This window comes from Akebia trifoliata, chromosome 14 (genome assembly GCF_017979445.1).
Source record: "Akebia trifoliata isolate Shusen 1 chromosome 14, ASM1797944v1, whole genome shotgun sequence".
NCBI classification, from domain to species: Eukaryota; Viridiplantae; Streptophyta; class Magnoliopsida; order Ranunculales; family Lardizabalaceae; genus Akebia; species Akebia trifoliata.
This window is the reverse complement of record NC_141388.1, coordinates 29,804,782-29,827,458: the sequence shown is the minus strand read 5'-3', so window position 1 is coordinate 29,827,458 and position 22,677 is coordinate 29,804,782. Positions and strand designations below refer to the sequence as shown.

The following is a 22,677-nucleotide window of genomic DNA, read 5'->3' as shown; positions in this document are numbered from 1 at the left end:
ATGATCTTTCTCGAACATGTAGTGTAGCATTAATGGGGACCAAGCAGACCTTGATACTTGGCATTAGTGTATAAAATGGGTCGGATTTTATCCGAAATCCTAGTGATCTGAAATCTGAATTTACTGGATTTAGGTCTTTAGTAGATTTAAATATAATGGGGACCAACTAAATCCGAATTTCTCGAACATGTGTAGCATTAATGGGGACCAACTAGACCTTTAAACTTGGCATTAGTGTATAAAATGGGTCGGATTTTATCCGAAATCCTAATGATCTGAAATCCAAATTTACAGGATTTGGGTCCTTAGTAGATCACTGTCATGGTATGATCTTTCTCGAACATGCGTAGCATTAATGGGGACCAACTAGACCTTGATACTTGGCATCAGTATATAAAATGGGTCGGATTTTATCCGAAATGCTAGTGATCTGAAATTCAAATTTACAGGATTTGGGTCCTTAGTAGATTTAAATATTAAAAAAATAAATGATTCTAATATTATCCTAAGTCCCACGATCAGAGTCAGATTTGGGTGAGATACAAATCCATTTATATATCCACTTAGATCTGAATTATATATTACTTTGAAATTTTATTTTTTAGGTTTTTCAAAACATGTTTTTCTATTCCTTTGATATAAAATAGATTATTATAAAATAAAATGATTATAATGGTAAAATAGAATAGTGTAGCAATTAACAAACAAATATAGGAGAAAAAAAGAACTATTCCAAATTATCCAACCCTAATCAAGCGATTCAATTGGGTAGGATCTGGATTAAGTGAAACCAAAATGCTTCCCATATAATTTATCTAGTAAAATCTGAGTCGGATTCGGATCTAGATAAAGAAATTTGGATCAGATCTGGTTTTGCTCAGATCCAAGCCGAATCCGACCCATTTTGAACCCTACTTGGCATATTCAAAAGTTACCACCATGAGGATCGCATTAGTTTCTAACATTATCATAATTGTGATCTCATCTCACTATATAAACAAAAGAAAGAAGATGGTGATGGTGTTTCAGGATCACAACAGTAATAGTTTACAAAGACAAAAATCAGATTACTCAATCGAGCAAAATTTCAAGATTGAGCAAGATTGCTACTAAGCAAGTTGTTAATCTCTCCTATAATATTAACAGGCCTCCCATCAAACATGGGTGAAAGTGTACTCTCGCATAGCTTCTTCAACTCCCTTGTTTTTGCCAACGCCGCTTCCTGCAATGCAGGCAGTATCATCTTTTAGTATATATTTTATCTACCAATGGATCCATTTTCACTACAAACAACTTATTTATTTACATCTGATTGTAAAATTAATATTTACATCAATTTAAAATTTCTATAATCTTATACACAACTTTTTATTAGTAATAACAAGTAATTGGCTATTACATTGCCAAGAAAAGAAATAAAGTTAAATGGAAAAAAACAAACAAAAAACCGAAAAAGGAGAAATAGTTACAAAGAGAAACATATTTAAAAATATATAGAAGGCCTTCGTCTTGCATTATGAATTATTATAGTTTTGGCTGTAAAATATCTTCATGTAAAAAGGAAAAAAAATGTAATTGTGTAACATAATTAAAAGTATACATACTGCATATGTTTATCTTTTAACTTGAATGTAATACAAAATGATCTTATATATAATAAGACAACGGTGGGTCCCACTCCCTTTTTCTAATATTTACCCATTGTCTTGCCTCTTCTTCCCCCTTTCTTAATATACCTCTCCAATTTTATTACTTATCCTCTTTTACGCCTTTAATCTCAAAGTTTTTTAATAATATCCCTCCAACATAACCATTTTTCCTCTTTTACCCCCTTAATCCCAAAGAGATGCCGTGCCTTCAGCATGGGCAAAATATAGTATAACAATATGAGATGTTGTGTTGTGAGTACTATTCATGGATTGTGAATCCCATCCATCTAATCCATGACACCAACAGTAAGTGAAGTAATTCATCCATTCACTTTCTGAAGTGTTAGTGGAGAGTGCTTCAGGTTGATGCTGTGGTTACAGAGATTGTGGGGCTGATCTTTCATTGGAGTAGAGTTTTCGAAGAGTTTAAATGAACCTTCTTTGAAGAATTTATGTTTAATTTGTAGAGTTTTCTTGTTTTAGCTTAGCTTTATCTCTTTTTTTTTTTTTTTTTTTTGCAGTTTTGTTGGTTGAGTTGCTTATAGCCAAATGGCCATCTTGGCCACTCTGTTTGATTTTACTTCAATAAATTTCTCTTTTGAAAATGCTGAAGTGACATTAAAATTCACATTGTTTCACACATTGCTGACGTGGGGTGTGTACAAGGGAAAAGCCTCTATGGTTATGTGCGCAACGACATGTCACTAATGTGTGTAACAATGTGAATTTTAATGTCACTCCAGCACGACACCAAAAAAAAAACAGATACGAAACTCACTTGCTTTGGCCAAGATGAAGATAATGCATTCTGAAGCTCCATGCGTCTTGCTGCCAAATCGTTCAAACTCTCTTTCAACTTCACTTCACGATGCTTTTTTTCCTCCAATGTAGCTACTAGTCTGTCCAGAAATCTGAAATTCAAGTTGCCAAATGAGTTAAATAGAATCAAAACTGAACACAATTGCCACTCCCTTGTGAAGCAAAACAGATATACCAGAGAGAACAATACAGAAAAATAAGCATGAACTATTAAGAAGGGAAGTGATGCTGGACGTAGTGAGACACTCACAACACATCATCAGTTTCACCTAATTCAAAGGCAAGTTACATTGCAATTCCAATAACGGTTCCAAAACTTGGTTTGACATCTCATCTCGTCTCGTACGAGATAAACCCTTTAACTCAGTTTATAATTATTTATTCATAAATATTTATATGAAAATATTTATAATTTCTTTTAGAAAATAAGGTGGATTAGAAGATGTATAATAATAAAATCATATTTTATTTGGATAATAAATATTTTGATTAAAAAAACAATTATTTTAATTAAAATCTACAAAATCCCAGTTGACTCGGATGACTTTTACTAACTTGTCGAGATTTTCAAAATCTCAGACAGTCATTTTGTTTATCTTGCGAGATTTTGCACAGTTGAGACGCCTTGTCCGTCCGTCTCGTTCATGGACAATACCGAGATGACTCAGATGAGTCATCTCAGTCTTGGGCGAGATTTAAAACCATGATTCCAGTCTTCCAATGCAGGAACCAACGTTAGTAAAGATCCTACCTCATTCATTTGATTGTCTCAGGTTTTGGAACACATCTAGATACGAAATATAATCGCAAAAAAACTAAATTTAATTGCTTACGAAGATAAGCAGGGATTGGAACAAATCAAATTGATAACTCATGAGCCGATTTATTGAGTAAACACCTTTTGGAGTTCAAAATCATGATCAAATCCCGTGTTTTTCTGTTGGTAAGCAAGGAAACGGCCAAGGATATATTTGACTGCATTTTCTGAATGGCATCGGAATTGTATTGTTGCAGCATGAAAGGAGAAACCGCCTGGACTTGATGTTGTAGAGATGAGGTCTCTTCATCACTTAACTCCGCCAACCGTTGATCTAGAAAGGCTTTGATCTGAGGAATAGAATACTACTACTAAGTCAAATAATTCCACAATCAAGCAAAAAATAATAGGGATGTTTATAAAAGGTAAATTTCACATCATGAAGTGATTCAAGCAAAAAATGAGCTGTTGTATCACCCTACTAGAGTTCGCTCATGCCATAGAGGTAAAAACAGAAAAATAATAAAGTTGGAGGGGTATTATTCAGAAAGGGGGTAAAGGGGCACATACATCCTTTTTGGGGTTAAAGGGTAAACAAGGAATGATAGTAAAGTTAGAGGGGGTATTATTAAAAAAGGGAGGTGGGGAAAGACAATAAAGTTGAAGGAGGTGAGGTGGAAAGGTATAAAGTGTGGCAGTGTGGACCCCACTCTACTGTAGCTAGAGGGGACGTTTATATATAATAATTGTAGTTGGAGTGGGGTCCACAGTTGTGTTCTATTATACAGATTGTTCTACACAGTATCACGTTTGTGTTAATTGTAAAGCATATGCTAGTTTTGTGTTCTTATCATATACAAGAGCTTGCCCGTGCCAGTCATCCTCTTTGGATTAAGGGGTAAAAGAGGAAAGACAATAAAGTTGTAGGGATATTATTGAAAAAAGGGTAGAAGGGGATAGAAGGGGATAAGGGTAATAAAGTTGTAGGGGTAGAAGACAAAAGGCAATAAAATTGATGGGTATTCTTGGAAAGGAGAGGAGAGAAAAGGGAATAAAATTAAAATTCTTCCTCGAGATGAAGGGTGAAGACAAACATTTGAGGAAACATATACTGGAAGAAGTCAATGTAATAATATTGAATTACAGAATAACGAATACCTCAAATAGATCATCAAGAATCTTATTCCTATACTCAGTATCCAAAAGTTGACTCATTTCGGATTGGGTTGACGCATCGGGGAAAACTAAGTGAGTTTCCATACTTGCATCTGCCAACACAGCATCATCGACCATATCCACTTGAGAATTCTCAACACTAATATCCCAAGATATCTCTGAAGTCTCAGGGGCACTGGCTTCTGCTTTAATTGGCAAAGATTGGTCAGAATCCCCACAATCGTCTGCTAGAGAAGCCTGCAAGGCCTCACTGGGGTTCACTATTTCGTAAGGCCCCAAACCATTGTCGGTTTCTTCAACAGTCCCAATGTCCCAATCAATCTGTGAGCTGTCCACAGAAATATCCCAATCAATATTATCAGTTGCAACATCTTGTACCAGGTCCGCAGTCAGAGAAGAAGATGAATTAAGCTTTGATGTATCGGTTATGGAATTGGGGTCTTCAATGATCAAAGATACATTCAGAGATGGTGGATTTTCTAGGAGATTCCTCAAATTTGATAGCACGGATCCTAAAGTTTTCTGCAGTCACATTGACAAGTTGAAATTATTATAACCACACATCAAGATGACTCAACCTTAATCGACAGAAGTAAGAATGTTTCTATAATAACGAAGTATCCACCTGCAAATGATTTGACATTCAGGCCCTGATTGGTATGCTGCAAATCATTCGCAAATGCAAATAATTTTCTGAAATTAATTTTACTGGTGCATGGTTACACAATGCAAATGATTTGCACTGCAAAAACTTTGCATGGATCACCTAAATTCTTAAGAAATTTCAGCAAATGATTTATGGAACAAAAAGTACTGCAAATCATTTGCAAAATCACAATGAAATTTTTTACTGCAAAGATCAACCAATCACAAAAAAAGATTAGCAAGAGGTTTCCCAATGGTTTCCAAGCAATAGTACATCATTCATTGCAAACCATTTGCAGTGCAAATGATTTGTAGTGCACCAAGCAGGGGAGGCCTGCTTGCTATGGTGCAAATCGTTTGCAAAGGAAAATAATTTTCTGAAATCAATTTTATAGGTGCGCGTACTTGGTTACACAATGCAAATGATATGAATTGAAAAAAATTTGTATGGATCACTCAAGTTCTTAAGAAATTTCAGCTAATGATTTGCCATATAAATGATTTGCGACACAAAAAGTACGGCAAATCATTTGCAAAATTATTCAACTTCAAAACATGCATATCAAAATTACTAAAATGACCCTCATAAAAGATATTAATCAAATTACAAAAAATATCATTAACACCTAGAGTAATATGCACATAAATTTACAAAAATACCTCTCCTCTAAGATGCATTAAGTTGCATATTGAAATTACAAAAAAATAACTCTCATCAAAGAAAATTTTAAATTATAAAAATAGCCCTCAATACTTGCCACAATAACATGCATATGAATTCACCAAAATACATCTGTCAAAGATACATTTACATGCATATGATAATTACAGAAATACCCTTCATCATGGAGGTATTTTTGTAAATTAATATGTATGTTATTGTAGTAAGTACTAAAGGTATTTTTGTAATTTGAATAGTTTCTTTTATGATAAGTATTTTTGTAATTCCAATATGTATGTTACTTACCTTTTGATAGGGATATTTTTGTAAATTCGTAAGCAGGTTAATGTAACAAGTACTGAACGTGTTTTTGTAATTTGAGAAAATTCTTTGATGGTGTTGAATAAGCTAAACTTGTTTCCATGTTTTATTTTAACAAGAAGTCACTCCAAAAATTTTGCAATGCAAATATCAACCAAACAAAAAAAAAATTCACGAGAGATTTCCCAGTAGTTACCAAGCAATAATAAATCTTTCATCACAAACCATTTGCAAATCATTTACAAATGCAAATGATTTGTAGTGTACCAAGTAGGGTCTCAGTATCTTGGCTCCTATCCAACCCTACCTCATTCTCTGTATGGGCCTCTCTGACAAAGTTTGAATACCACTCAATGGCTTCTGACACCGAATCACCATTTATAACTTCGAGAATCCTTCCGAATATAGTTGGAAGTGATTTTGCAGTCTCTAAAAGTTCCAATCTCACATTTTTCCCCTGCATAGTAAAAAAATTTAAGTTTGAGGTAAGATCATGTAACGATTACAAGCAACAGAAAATCATAACGTGAACAATTCAACAAATAGAGTAACCAAAACAAGCCCAAGTTGGAAAACAGTTATCACAACCAGTAATCCAAATTCTTGGCAAGATTCTGCATATTTAGTTGCAGCTAATGCTGCGTGTCTTCTAATCTCAGCATCCTTCCGATCTAATTCTGCTAGCTGTTGTTGAATCTTCTGCACCTGCTTCTTCTGATACGGACTACAAAATATTGATTCAGTAATAAGAATGTTAGTAAGACTAAACATGGGGTTTATCCTATATTATTGTTTAGCACTAAGTGAGCAACTCTGTAGAAGGATTGGCCTACATTTCATAGTTAACATTTTGAACTATTATCTGAGCAGCCTCACCAAGGTAAATATGGTCTTTCTCAAAAGCTCGCACAATGGACTCCCATTCACCCTATTAGAAGATTGAACCACTTTATAACTAATAAAAACAAAGTAGATGCATACACCCAAAAAAAAGTGATGTGGAGAGAGAGAGAGAGCTGATGGTTTCATAGATCTTACAGCATCCTGATAGCAGCCAAATCCTAAACCGAGCCGGCAAAAATAGGAGTGACTGAGAAGAATGTCATATATTTCTTGGCTTCTGTGTATCCGATCACTGAAAATGAAATGATGCATGTTATCAGATAACAAAGAGAATGATTATGAGAATTACAAAACACAACCCCAAACCCTTTTTTTATAGATATAAGATTTTATCAATGAAGAAAAATATTAAGAGAATACTTACCTAATGCAAAGTGAAGAAAAAATACAAACATAATAACAATGGTACTTCTCAAAACATATATGTATAAAAATGGTACCACTCTATACAACCTGCAATCCGAAAATTACTAGTCCTTACAAAATCCCAACTGAAAATGAAATTCTTGAAAAAACAAATCATCAAAGGTTTTGCAGCAATAGAAAATGAGCCCTAAGATAGTAATGATAACATCCTGGAGTGAATGATGTTTCTCTGGCATTCCACTCCTTCCAGATGCCCCAACAAATAACAAAGAGGATTAAACTTCATGGAATCCTTTCTCTGGATTTAAAAGTCAAAAACTGCCAGTTTTGTGAAAATGAAAATAAGAATTGAGGACAAATACAACGGATCTTAAAAAAAGGGACATGAAAAATGACCAAATAGCATGAGTGACAGAACAATGAATGGAAATATATTTGATAGATTCATCACTAACTTTACACATTGAACGAAAATCGATATATATATTAGCCATGATATTGTCTATAGTCAAAATCCTAACCAGGGCGTCGACCTTATTAGCCATGAATTGGCTAAGAAAGAACCTATTGGAAAATAGTAGATAGTAGTAGTCTAATTTTGTTATTTCTATGTTTCTTTTTCTGTGTAAGGACATTTATGTCCATTCACCTATGTAAGGGCATTTTTGTCCATTCACCTTTTTTATTATTATATATATCTGTCAAGCTCTTAATTAGAGACTTGACAATTCTACAATTCTTTTGAACAATCTTGGCCTAGCGACCAGATCTGACAATCTCCCTCCAAAGAGAGATAGTAATGACCGATAAATGCAATAAAGTCGCCACTTGTTTAAGTTCCTCCAATATCCAAACTCTTCAATTAAATCTCAATGAATTCAAAAGTTTTCCATGTGTGACCATGGGATTCACGGTGTAGTGGTCCATGTGTACGCCATATAGACTGATCATGTGTGAGGTGGCAAATAGTACTCAAGATAAGTCAACCCGCGCAATCGCTTATTCAACACATTTTATCAAAACCATAAGGTAAATTGCAGGTTGTTGAATGATAGGGACATTTTAGTCATTTTATACCTCTTTTGGCTAGGGCAACCACGAGGGGTGTTCATCTTCTAACCCTAACACACATTCTACCTGGGGAAAATCCTCTCTCATCTTTATCTCTCTTGGAATCCTCCAATTCTTTTTCCTATTGGATCTACCTAATCTCGACCATTTTTTCTTTGCATAATGTAAAACCTTATCTACATTCACATTTTGGCGACTTTGCTGGGGAAGTGGTGCACATGATCAGCTTGGAGGAAAGAGTATTAGAGAGGAGAGAAGGATTTTCAAAAGCTATCATCCACAATGTTCTTGCAATGACACTGTGGGAACATCGAGCAAAGGGCTACGGAATTGTGGTAAGGTTTTAGGAGTTAAAACCATCAAAGAACATAGTCATAGGCGTCCCCTACCCTTCCCATTTCCTCATCCTCAAATAGCTTGTGTTCCTTTTCTATATCACTACGGGCACTCCTCATATTGGAGATGTACAAAATAAAAGCCAACAAGAAAATGGGGTTTCAAAACCCTAATATGCCCAAATCCAATTTTCTACACTGCTACAAGTGCCTTGTTGGCCACAAGCAACCCCTCTCATCATCCTAGAAACTTTCACCACCATCTGAGTAAGGAAACAATGGGTAACAACCCAAGCTCATCATTCCTCTTCATAATTATTTATCTTATTTTATTTATTAAAAATATGAGCCTAAGTTCAAGCCAACATGAGTCGAACTTAAGCCTAGTGCCATATAATTCAAGTGATGCTTCCTCCAAGAGATGTCACCTCTGGGTGATGCCGCCATTGAGTGATGTAGCTGAATGCCTTTGGGTTATTCCGCCTTCAGGTGATGTCGCCTTTGGGTTATTCCGCCTTCAGGTGATGTAGCCCTAGTTTATAAGTTGAAGAATCGTGGACCATCCAATTTTTGTAAATCACTTTTGATGGGGTTAGAAGTTTTGGAATAGGCTGATTTTTGGTGAGGATGTTCTACTCATCATAGAGATCATCCTCGATTAAAGGCTTCAAGAATTTGAAGGTCGTTTGCTCACCAAGATGCAAGACATGATCTTGACTACTTTTGACAAGCTCAATGGCAAGGAGAAGGAAGGAAAGATCAACCTGGGCAATCAGAGAATTCTCCACCAATTGTTAGCCATGAGGTAACCACCAAACAACACCCCCTTGACGGACAACCATATTATGCTACTGCAGCCCCCCAAATCCCTTCAAAACACCACCCCAACCTTCCACCAGCCCTATCCCCTATCCCAACCTACTTCCCCACATCCCCAACCCTCCATATAACCCTCAAAATCTTTCCAAACTCAACCAGCCCCTTACATTGATTACCTTGATGAATTAGGTCCATACTCCACTCCTCCACCCACCTAAATCCATAATACGCTTTGGATCGAGTCCCAAACAAACCCCCCTTACACCCATCATCCATCGTATCGCGAACCAAACCAAAAAAGAGGTCATGACCATCAAAACTACACTCAATCCTACCATGATTATGAGGAGGCTGAACACATTTTCCTCCACAATTAGCCCCCTAACCATCGAAACAATGGTAATCATGGCCCTCATGTCAAATATTGACTTAAAGCAGACCTCCCACAATTCAATGGCCTTCTCCGCATTGAGGATTTTCTCGATTGGTTATCTACTATGAAGCGTTTCTTCGAGTATATTGGGATACTCGAAGAAAAACAAGTCAAGTTGGTTGCCTTCAAACTTATCAGCGCAGCCCCATCATGGTGGGATCACCTACAACGGGAGACTTTGTACAAGTTTCTGTCAAGCACAATCTTGGCCTGCAATGAAGCAGTTGCTAAAGCAACGCTACTTGCTCTAGATCATGTACAAACTTTATTTATTTATTGATAAGTACAAACTTTATTTATCAACCTACAAAATTGTAGACAAGATACCTGTGGAGGATATTTCTCGCTGGGTACCAAGGGGCGACACGTGGCACCTAGGGATTTAAATGTGGTATGGAGATACGAGGGTAAAGCTTGATGGCTCGGTCACAAACCAACCATGGGTTTAGGTCTCGGTTGGAGAAAATCAGGGATTAGATCAATATGGGTTAAAATTTTGACAAAGAAAAATCCCAAAAAAAGAGAAATGTATGGGGACCAGATATTTACTAGATACATTTCAAATCACCAATGAAGATCTACCTTCTAGATCAAGTAAGGGTCAAATCGGTAATATGATCTAAAGGGATCCTAGGGTTTCATCTCTATAAATAGATGGACAGAAGAACTAAAAGGTATGAGTTCTCCCCCCTCTAAATTTTACACTATTTTTGTACTAAGGTTCTGACTTGGACATCGGAGAGGTATTGTTACAGGCACACCCAGGGGCACAAGGAGTGGAGATCGCAAGGCATTGACACGAATCCCATGGCAGTACAAATTTTTGCATTTACAATTTGGCACTGTCTGTGGGAAACTTACAAGGAGAAACGACCAATGGGTGGGGAAAAGTGATCCTGAAGATCGATTGCGGGTTTAGGATTCTTGATTTGACTTCATCAAGGAATGAATCATAGTTTTCCGATTTGATTCTTCAACGGTTCAAATTGTGTAATCGATGGTAACCGTGGGGTAAATCGGGTAAAACATGTGATGAGGGATACAATGTGGCAAGGATCAATGGCGGTTGTTAAAGGAGTGTTGGGGGTGATGTGTTGCGTTGAGGAAAAAGGTTACAAGGGAATTGATAATGCCAGTGAAAATGTTGTTATAGAGGCACATAATCAAATTATGAAGGGCATTTAAGGAAATGATAACACCAGGGCTACATGAATAAATACAAATTCGTGTAGAAATAAGGTTTATGTGCAGGCTTACAATTTTAAAGCCTTTAGAGTTTTAAAGGTATCAATATTTTCAAGTCTACATCAATATGTATAGGCATACAACTCTTAAAAGTTTAACCCATTTATTGAAGCTCATAAATCAGTGAAGAATTGGGGGGGCCCTGTGATAGACTTTATGTATAATCTTGCCTCAACAATACATTCTCCCAGGGCTGAGTTGGTAACTCGGGGATGAGTCGGTTACTCAAGGCTCCTCTTGGCATACATCGGGTTGCACATGTGAATGGGCTTTAATAACACGATCAGATTTGTTACTCTAGCATAAAGAAACAGGGATAACAAGACAAGGGTGGGAAGCTGAGTTTTGAACCCATGCCAATGTCCTTATTTGGTGGGCCTAGGCAAGGCCTTGGTTGGATGGAAGCATCATAGACTGTTTGCACGCTTGCTCATGAGCTTTTCCACTTCAATAGCATGAAGAAATGCCAAGTAAAAAAGTTGGGATTGGTGAAATTTTAGCCTTACAAGTACGTGTGGGAGGAAACGATGATCGAGAAATGAACACATGGACTGGACCAATGGTGTTTGGGCCTGCAAGGTGTACCCTGGAATGTTGCACAAAGGCTTTGCTTGTGGATATTTTTGATATCAAGGATTACCCCATCTTGGAAAGCGACAAGTCCACCACATGTTGGATCATATAGGTATGCTTACAACCTCACATTCATTTACATTAAACATTTCAACTTCCAGTAAAAAAAAAAAAGAATTTATCTTGTGGTATGACCAAAGTGGAAGGTTCAATTCGATTGAGTTTGAATTAATTAACGTCTCAGCCAAGTCGAGTATGACTTTTATGTGATTCAAGTTATCACTTAGAAACTCAACCGAATCAGGGGGTTTAGTGGAACCAATCTTAGAAACTCAACCGAATTCCAAGGACTTTGTCAAGTAAAGTTTGTTGGGAACTCAACCGAGTCAAGGAATCAAATTGAGTCAAGAGATTGACTCAACCAAGTTAGCAAGGTCCAATTTGGGTGATATTTGAAAGACGAAGTTACTCGACTATGACTCACCGAGTTAATGTAATTCACCGAATTAAATATTCCAATTATGAATGAGGGTTCAATTCAACCCCGACTCACCAAGTAATATTCTATAAGTAAAGGTGCGGTTCGGAGGACTAATTTGTTAATGGGCAATCGACCTTGACTCACCAAGTTTAGTGGGTATCGATTAATAAATGGGATTCAATTTATGAGAAACTCGCCAAGCCAAGGAACTGCCGAGTTAAGTTTATTATTAATAAACTCGGTCGAGTCCCATTATTAATAAGAAACTCGCTGGTTCAAGAGAATGTTGATTCAAGAAATTATATTTATTAATGAGCAATTCGACAGAGTCGCGGGATTCCACTGAGTCAAGTAATTCAATTTATCACTCAAAATTTTGATCAAGTCAAGGGACTCGAGTGAATCATACGACTAATAATGGGAATTCAACTGATTCGAGGGACTTTATCGAATCAAGATTAATTGTTGGGAATTCACCTAGCCCCAACTTATTGAGTTAAGTGGGTTTGATTTGAGAAAACAATTTAATATTAGGATTTGGTTAAACTATGTCGCCTTATGCGAGCATAAAGATCAACAACATTAAAATGAAAATTAATTGCCTCATTGTTTTATGCAATTATTATTGTTTTGTGTCCCTATTATTTTAAAAATATGCAGATTGCAGAGGAATTTGACAACACCCGATTCATATGGGAAGTCCGGTCCACATCCTAAGTCGGTCGTATAGGACTATTTAGCGCCACACCCGACTCATATGGGAAGTCCGGTCCACATCTTAAGTCGATTGCATAAGACTACTTAGTGATACATCCGACTCGTTTGAGGAGTCTAGTCTACATCCTAAGTCGGTCGTGCGGACCACTTAACGCAAAGCCCGACCGTTTGGGGTTGGCAAGCCTTGGCTCATAGTAGAAGTCAAGCCCAATTGTTTGAGGTTGACAAGTCTTTGCTCATTACGGGAACCAAGCCCGACCATTTGAGGTTGTCAAACCTTAGTTCATTGATGAGCTCATTGTGGGAGCCAAGCCCGACCGTTTGGGGTTGGCAAGTCTTGGCTCATTATTGGAGTCAAGCCTGACTGTTTTGAGTTGGCAAAGTCTTGGCTCATTATGGGAGCCAAGCCCGACCGTAAGGCAGTTGACACACAACGAAAGTCTTAGCTCGTAAGGGTAGCCAAGCCCGACCGTAAGAGGGTCGACACACAACGAAAGTCTTGGCTCGTAAGGGTAGCCAAGCCCGATTGTAAAGGGGTCAGCACACAGCGAAAGTCTTGGCACGTAAGGGAATCATGCCCGATTGTTGGGGGTCAGTCCTTCGTTAATTAAAACTTGGTTCATGAGGGAACCAAGCCTAACAAATGAGGGTCTGGCTAACTCGTCCTTGTTTTTAATAATGACTAGTCCGTAAGAAGCCAAGTCCAACCATTGGGAATGGGTTTAATTGATTTTTATTCCAAGCCTGACCATAGGGGGTTATATCTATTGACTTAGGAGTTTTGGTTCATGATGGCACCAAGCCCAATCGATAAGCGAAAAATGACAAAAAAAAAAAAAAAAAAAAAGGGAATAGACAATGTATTTGTAAAAGAAAAATATCTCGAGCCATATAACAAAACCAACGGTTCAAATAAACCAAGGTAATTATAATCACCACACTTCGATGGTAAAATAGGCGAATGACGCATGACATGGACATTGATTAAACAAATCTTAGACCTCGAAATGAGAATTTATAAGATGTGTGGCCACGTGTCACATGGTACCGTTCATTTATTCTCAGGCGCTTAGACTAAAAGTCCAAACCCCCAAGAAGGGGTATTGTGGAGGATATTTCTCGCTGGGTACCAAGGGCGACACATGATACTTAGGAATTCAAATTTGGTATGGAGATACAAGGGTAAGCTTGGTGGCTCGGTCACAAACCAACCATGAGTTCAGGTCTAAGTTGGAGAAAATCATAGATTAGATCAAAAGAGATTAAAATTATGGTGATGAAAAGTCCCAAAAAAGAGAAATGTATGGGGACTGGATACTTATACATTCCAAATCACCAATGAAGATCAACCTTCCAGATCGAATATGGGTCAAATCGATAATAGGATCTAAAGGGATCTCAGGGTTTCATCTCTATAAATAGATGGACAGAGATACTAAAAAGTATGAGTCCCCCCCCCTCTAAATTTTATACTATTTTTGTACTAAGGTTTTGACTTAGGCGTCGGAGAAGTGTTATTGCAGGCACACCCAGGGGCAAGAAGAGTGGAGATCACGAGGTATCGACACGGATCACGAGGCATTGCAAGTTTTTGCATCTACAATACCCAAACCGTCCAAGAATATATAAACGAGTTTTCAAGGCTCCTCTCACGTAACAAACTTCACAAAGACGATAATCAAATAATTGATCGATTTGTTAATGGACTAAATCGGAAGATACAAGCAAAGCTTGCTACACATCAATACACCCCCTTCATCCCGCCATCAACATCACATTGAAGGTAGAGTCTTTCATGACCAAACCCAATTTTTTTTCTAAGCCTTCCTACTACAATAATCGTCGAACCAATTACCCTCAATCTGCCCCTTCCTTTTACGATGCTTATCCACATCAAAATCAGCCCCAACATGATCCATCTATCTCCACCTCCACCTCCTAACCAACCTAAACTTCATTCCAGCCCCTAAACAACAATAATTATACCCCTTCTTACCCCAATCAAACCCACAACAATAATCAACCACCCCCTCCAAACCTAAGCCAACCAACCCTTATGCATACCCCAAGCTAAACAAGAGCTTAAAATTTGGCAAACTGGACACACCTCCGAGGTGTGCCATAGTCGACAAACCCTAGTTGCGAAGGTCGAATGTAAACATTAGGATGATGTTGGAGATGACGATGGAATTGAGGTTTATGACACATATGGATATAATGAAGATGGAGTAACATCTTTCTTGCATAATTCACAACCTTCTTTCTATCTAACATCTTAATCCTCCCATAAGACATAGTTTGTTCTGCACCACTTGCAAAGTTCAAGGTAAGTTGTGCCAGTTGATCATTGATAGTGGGAATAGCGAGAACATCATCTCGTCGCATATAGTAGAAGCTCTCAAACTACCCATAAGTCCACACCCTATACCTTAATAGGTTGGGTTGATGATGAATACCGTAAGCAACTCACTCAACAATGCAACCTTACATTCAACATAGGTGTATACACGGATCAAATTTTATGCGACATTGTCCTTATGCGCGCTTGCCACATACTTTTTGGCCAACCTTGGCTCCACGACAAGGATGTCACATATAGTGGGAAAGCCAACACCTACTCCTTCATGCACAACAAAGTGAAGGTTGTTTTGCATCCCTCATGCCAAACTAAAACCTCCTCAATCAGCCAAATACAAGCATGTTGCCAACAAGCATAGGCATTTCACTGTGTAAGGCATCTTTTCTTACTATCCCGATGATGGAGTTTCTTCATCTATGCCAAACTCGAGGACGGATTCTCTTCAAGAACGAGTGCCTAACGTAGGACATCTACAATCTTACTTAGAGTCTTAGTAGTTTCTTAATTCTAGTAGGATTTATATTTTCTAGTTTTAGTAGGATTTATATTTCATAGTTATGTTAAGAGTACAATTCCTTGTTAGCTTCTAATTTATTTTTAAAATTCGTTTTTATTATTTAGACTGTAATTAGAAATGTTGAGAAGTATCCAAATAGAGTTATAATAGGTTTAGAAAGTAGTTATTATGTTATAAATAGGTTAGGAATGTTAATTTTTAGTATTTTAGAAGGATTCTAAGTTGTTATGATGAAGTTATCAATATAAGGAGCTTCACGTACGAATTTTGAAATAATGTTCATTTAATTAATTTCAAATTTAGTTATTTCTCTTGTTTCAATTTAATTTTTTGGTTTTCCTTCCATTTCCAAGCTTGAATCTATTGATTCAAACTGGTTTTATGTGTTCCATTGAACACCATATCTTAATTCCTTTTAAATCTATTAATTTACACGCTTTCGCTACATCACCAATTTAATGACACAGTCTCAACAATAATCTTTCTCATTCTCAAGCACAATCTTCTCACATGCGTATTGGCTCTCGGGCATGCTTTCAGTCAAAGTTGTTTGCCTTTTAGGCACCTATATTCTCACACGCTTACCAGCTCCATGACACTCTCTTGATCAAATTTTTGTCTATTTAGGCACTAATCTTTTCAGATGTTCAATGACGACTTTTTAGCTATGCTATCCTTCTCAAGCACTACCTTACTTTTAAGCAATGTTGTTGTTGGGCAAAGGCTGTGTTTCTTTAGCTCTTGCATCTTTTCCTCTGATTATTGACTCTTTAGCATTGTTCTTTAAGCATCGATACAAGTAACTATTTATGATACAGACATTATAAATCAGTATCACCAGTGATAGGATTTGCATTATGACTTGCTTGCCGTAGACGTCGTCATAACCTCTATGTTGTGCAGGAGTGCGATTTTGTTGACGCACCGTTCCGTGACCAAATATGACCACTCAATCCTATTGGAGGATTTTGTGGGATACTTTATTGAGATATCTTTTGATTTTTTTTCTTCAACTGCTCTAACTATTGACATATTACAACTACCTCCAACACAACTCCAAACACGGTGATTCTGTTTTGAAAAGAAAGATTTCACTAGAAAATGGAAAACACTTTTCTTACTAACATGGTAAGATTTAATGCTTACTAATGGTCGTTTGGCTAAATCCTATTAGAGGATTTTATGGGATATTTTATTGAGGATTCAAAGAAGATTGCTTAGTTTATTATATCTTAGAAGACATTTTGGTTTTTTTTTCTTCTTTCTGTGAATGACATTATTTCGTCAAACGTTATTTTAGTTTATAACATAGGTAAGAGGACAAAAAATATTATGAAGTTACATCATATACATTGGAAACAAATATTATTAATTCATGTTATGTTTGATCAATTGATTCATGATTTTGGCCTTTAATAGGAGAAACCAAGGGTCCTTGAGCTCACTTTGTGGCTTTCAAAATCATGATTTGATTCTTTATTATTGTAGGGGACAAAATTCTATGAATTTTGAAAAAAAGAAATTCTAAAATAAAAAATCATTTTTCACCTTTGAATTTCAATTCTAAGTTTGGGAGTTATAAGGAATTTTGATACACACGGTGATTTTCAAAATCTTACCTCAAGTTCAAAACAATTTTTTTTTTTTATGTTATTATTATTATTATTATTATGAGTTTTTGGATGAAGCTTAGAGGGTTGTGGTGTTGGACTGCTAATGTGGTAATCCATTTTAGCCAAATGACCCTTAGTAAGCATTAAATCTTACTATGTTAGTAAGAAAAGTGTTTCCCATTTTCTATTGAAATCTTGCTTTTCAAAACAAAATCACCGTGTTTGGAGTTGTGTTGGAGATACTTGTAATATGTTAATAGTTCGAGTAGTTGAAGAAAAAAAAAAGGTGTCCTCAATAAAATATCCCATAAAATCCTCTAATATGATTTAGCCAAACAACCCTTAGTAAGCATTAAATCTTACTATGTTAGTAAGAAAAGTGTTTTTCATTTTCTAGTGAAATCTTGCTTTTCAAAACAGAATCACCGTGTTTGGAGTTGTGTTGGAGGTAGTTGTAATATGTCAATAGTTAGAGTAGTTGAAGAAAAAAAAATCAAAAGATATCTTAATAAAGTATCTCACAAAATCCTCCAATAGGATTGAGTGGTCATATTTGGTCACGGAACGGTGCGTCAACAAAATCACACTCGTCGTGCAGGGGGCTAAATATAAATGTTGTTAAATGAGTTGGTCCATGTGTGCGCCATATAGACTGATCATGCGTGAGGTGGCAAATCATGGTCAACGGATAAGTCAACCCACACAATAACACATTTTATCAAAAGCATAAGGTAAATTGAAGTCGTTGAAAGATGATAGGAACAATTTATACCCCTTTTCGCCTATAAATATATTGTATTATTAGGGCAACAAAGGGGGTTTCCTCTTCTAACCTTAACACACATTCTACCTAGGGAAAATCTTCTCTCTCATCTTTATCTCCCTTGGAATCCTCCAATTCTTTTAACTATCGGATCCACTTAATCTCGACCATTTTTCTTTATAAATGTAAAGCCTTACCGCATTCACACAAGGTATACCTATATATATATATATATATATATATATATATATATATCTATATATATATATATATATATATATATATATATATATATATATACACATATTGGCTTATCGTGTGAGACTAATCCCACGGTCACACGCACTGCCCCTTCGGAAAGTCCAACGTGCAACTGGTTGAGTCAAGGGTAAACTGGACCCTAGAGGGTGACCCTAAGGAATTCATTACTTCATGGGGTTTCGAACACTTGACCTACCCTTCCTGAGGAGCATATCAAGGCTCGGCTTGCCATTAGGCCAACCCCTTGGGGTTATATATATATATATATATATATCAACCAATACAAACAACAAATACAAGTCGTATTTGTTAATTAAAACAACCAATACAAACAACAAATACAAGTCGTATTTGTTAATTAAAACCCAACTCTAGTATAAAAAGAATTTCGGTTCTTGGATCCAATCATATAGCGGGTGGCTATATTTCTGACCCAAATTCAAATAGGGTTGAACCACTCCAAATAATATTCAACTTATTTTTCTAACTCAGATAAGGTATGAAGATCCAAACTTGCTAAATGTAGGGCTAGGATTTGGTCAAACTTGAGTAAAACTCGGCTCGCTTTACATTCCATTTAGTTGTCAAGAAGGCACATTCAATTTGAACCCTCATTGAAGTTGGACGGCTAAAAAACAACGCAAAACGAATTTAGACAATCTAGAAGGGTACTCTGGAATCTGGACTACATCTCACTCTTGCCCATACCAGCAAATGATATCCCCTTACCACACCCCACCCTAGATAGTCAAAAATCAAATGATGTTCCACAAGGGAAATGTAGTATCGACTTTAACTTCTAACACAAGATACATACCATCATACAAAATGATACGTTGGTCTCTGGAGGTGATGGTGACCCAGATTGACAACCTCGTTCACATGACTTATAAATGGATTTGAAGTTGTAATTAATGCAACAACACTTGGAAGGAAAATTCTTCCACTCTTCATCATCAACATAGTATTGTACCTATTCCCCCGCGCAAATTATCCTCTCATGCCCTTCATCCAAACTTTCTCATCATCTCTCTTATAGGATCAAAACAGCCATTAACCAACCATTACGATGATTTAGGTGGTTTCGGTGATGACATAAGCAGCCTCCCTATGTCAGTTCGTACTCCTAACCCAATTCCCAAAACTTCCTCAGTACAACCCAATTCATGACCATAGATTTTACAAACATTTGATATCCCACTAACATGGAGCTCATAGAATCAAAATGAAGTGGAGGAGAAACTCACAAGTGAGTGATCACCTCGATTCTACAAAACATAACGAGGACTTTCGAATAACTTGGAATGTCCATAGCATCCTACCAAAATACAATACTGAAATGCCAATCCAATAGTTGAGATGTAAGATTTACATGTGCCTCATGTCCCACGCCCACTATGTGCTTATACAGCCAAGGTGTAAACATCGAATGTGCCACATGCTTAAAGCTCAAGGCTTAAGCCCCGAGTGGCATAAACCTCTTATAAGCCAATAGAGGCTTATGCTAAGACTTGAGGTAAAAATCATGTGTCTCGCCTCAAAGAATGGACAGTTGTTCTATGAAGGACCCAATTTTGATAAAAAAAAATGCCATCTGTAGAGGTATCATTGTTCCTAGTTGTTGCTATCTATGAAAGAGGGATGGGAAGTCGATGGAGCCTGCTTTATGCATTGTTTGGTAGCTAGTGAAATTTGTTCTACATTTTATCTTTGTTTGGAGTTTCAGGTTGCACACCGTGGAAGGTGGTATCCCTCTTCAAGTGTTGGTTGTACATTGATATAGTTTTTTGGAATGTTTAAGAGAGTTATTTAAAGTATCAAAGATAGGAAACAATCCACTTCCGAGAAGATCATCTCTACCTAGGCGCTCATGTTCTTTTGGTGCAAAATTTATAAGGAATTCAAGGTGTATTTTTCAAAGATGGAATTGGGTTTGTAAAATTTCCTTATGATTTGGGTGCTAAAGGTTTTCTATGTTACCAATCAAACAAAAACAAAAAAATTCCGCAATCCAGATAACTCGTTGTTTGTAAAGCTAACCTTCGGGATTTAGGGTTTGAAAATAGGGATCGAGATCCTTCGGAAGCGATGAGAAAGCCGAAGAAATTCGAGCTCTCACTGCTGTCAAGCGTTTTCGCCAATCTCCTGGAATTTTCTTTCGATCCGCCAACCATTCTAAAATCCGATTCAGAAGAAACAAACAACGAAATTGAATCAAATAAAAACAATAATTCAAATATACATCAATTGAAACCAATTTTTTTATGGAAAAAAAAAAAAAAATAGCGATTCGATTTGGGCAAAAGTTTACCACCGAGACGAGCAAAAGCTATGTCGATCGGAAGATTGCGAATATCCGCCGGATCCGTCATTTTCCGGCAAGTTTTATAGTCGGAGTCTGAGAGATCTTTCTCTCGCTGCAAATTCGCGGGAATCTCGAGGTTGTTTAATACTCGACGAGTTCTGAGTTCTGATGGAGTGTTCGGTGGATTCAACCGTCAAGTCAACACAGAAATTGAAACTAGCGCACTTTTATCTTGAAAAGAAGAGAATTTCTATCGTGCGCATGAATGTTGATAGCTACTGTGGAGGTCTCTTGGGTAGGGGTGTCAATTGAATTAACCCAACAAACATAGGGCCAGTTTCAAAATTTTCAACCTTCCAAATCCGAACTGGGCTAGGGCCTAACAATGCCCAATCCAGCCCGGCCCGTTTGAATATTTAATATTTAAATTATTTATCAAAAAAGTTACTTTTATTTTTAACCGCTTCTCAATGGAAAAAACTTTGAAGCGGCCAGTCTGCTTCAAAATTTTGATGAAACCCTCCTCATTATTAGACACTTGGCATTTTAGAGATATTTTTAATTTTGGTGGTCATGTGTCTTATAGCAAAGAGGGTTCCTTCCAATTTTGAAGTGGGCTGCCCACTTCAAAGTGGGACTCCTTCTCAATTAGAACATATTACTCTCTTTTTTTCTTTTTCTAGAAAAAAATTTCAAATAATTTCAAAAAATACATGAAATTAATTTTGACTAATGATAAATTGACATAAAACATACATGATCTATGTGCGGCTGATGTGGCAAGGACATAGAACCATTGATTTTTCCTTGTGTATCCCGAAGAAAAAGATCTATGATTCTGTACTCATGCCATGTTAGCCGCGTACAAACTGTGTATGTTTTGCCACGTTGATTTATCATAACTAATTAATTTTTGAGTCGTGATAATCTAACTCCCCCTCTAGCATATGCCCCATCACAAAGCCCTAGATTATTTGCCTCGAGATACACAAGAAAAACTTATGATTTTTTTGTATCCCTAGGCAAATGATCCACGGTTTTGTGATGATGGTGTATGTCAGAGGGGTGAGAGGGCGTCGGAAAATCATTATTCTTCTTAATCTTTTATAGAACCCAAAAGTCAACGCGAGCCAGCTCAGGGCCCATTAAGATTGGGATTGGACATAGACAACTTAGGCTTGATTGAATTCATAGGGTTGGTACAAATCAATGGAATCAAAATCAGACTCATCACATGTGCTGAGCTTGAGCATAGATGGGCGGGGCCCTAATTTGGCCCATTAATACCTCTAAAACCAATAATTTATGTCACTCCTCTACTCATTTCAAAAATTATGGACCCGAAGACCCATAATTTGGTTTTACAGTGAGTTGCAGTCATACCAAGCAAGCCTAGTTTAAACAATGGAAATTAATGAATCCTACCAAGGAAAACTCGTCAAACACGATCGTGGACCATTGGACTTGAAATCCAACAAAAGAGACCCAACATGGCCTGGGCCAGATATGTCCATAGAGCAAAAAAGCAGTAGAAACTAAAAGAAGCATTTAATTATAAAGAATTTTGTAGGGGAGAAGCTTTTGGTGCGGTAGGAATAAAGTCCAGCTTGGAAACGCAGCAAAGAACAATTTTTTTTTTTTTTTAAATATCTATTGAATAAAGCTAACAATGACTTTATCTGTCTGTCTATTTATTTAGAAGAAACAAAAGGTAGAAATTTCTTCTTTTTCTTTTTCTTCCTTTTTTAAAAAAAAAAATACAAAACTCACCCTTATAACTTACAAGTTGGTGGTTTTCTTTAGTAGATTATAAAAGTGACAAATTCACTAGAAAAACATGTTTTGGGAATTAAAATGAACAGATACCGAAATCAGGATTTGGACATAA

The 22,677-nt window shown here is 36.8% G+C and overlaps 1 protein-coding gene across 1 annotated transcript; it reads right to left on the bottom strand.

Moving 5' to 3' along the window:
* Positions 1–940: 940 nt before the first annotated feature.
* On the bottom strand, positions 941–20,999 carry LOC147386701 (CDK5RAP3 protein homolog). Its single transcript, XM_086422600.1, is given in 11 exon segments — positions 941–1,222; positions 2,428–2,560; positions 3,367–3,575; positions 4,384–4,923; positions 6,336–6,485; positions 6,617–6,752; positions 6,862–6,956; positions 7,067–7,140; positions 7,143–7,163; positions 20,525–20,659; positions 20,796–20,999. Coding segments are annotated over 11 exon segments (1,689 nt in total). The 5' UTR covers positions 20,857–20,999; the 3' UTR covers positions 941–1,087.
* Between the last annotated feature and the right edge of the window lie 1,678 nt (positions 21,000–22,677).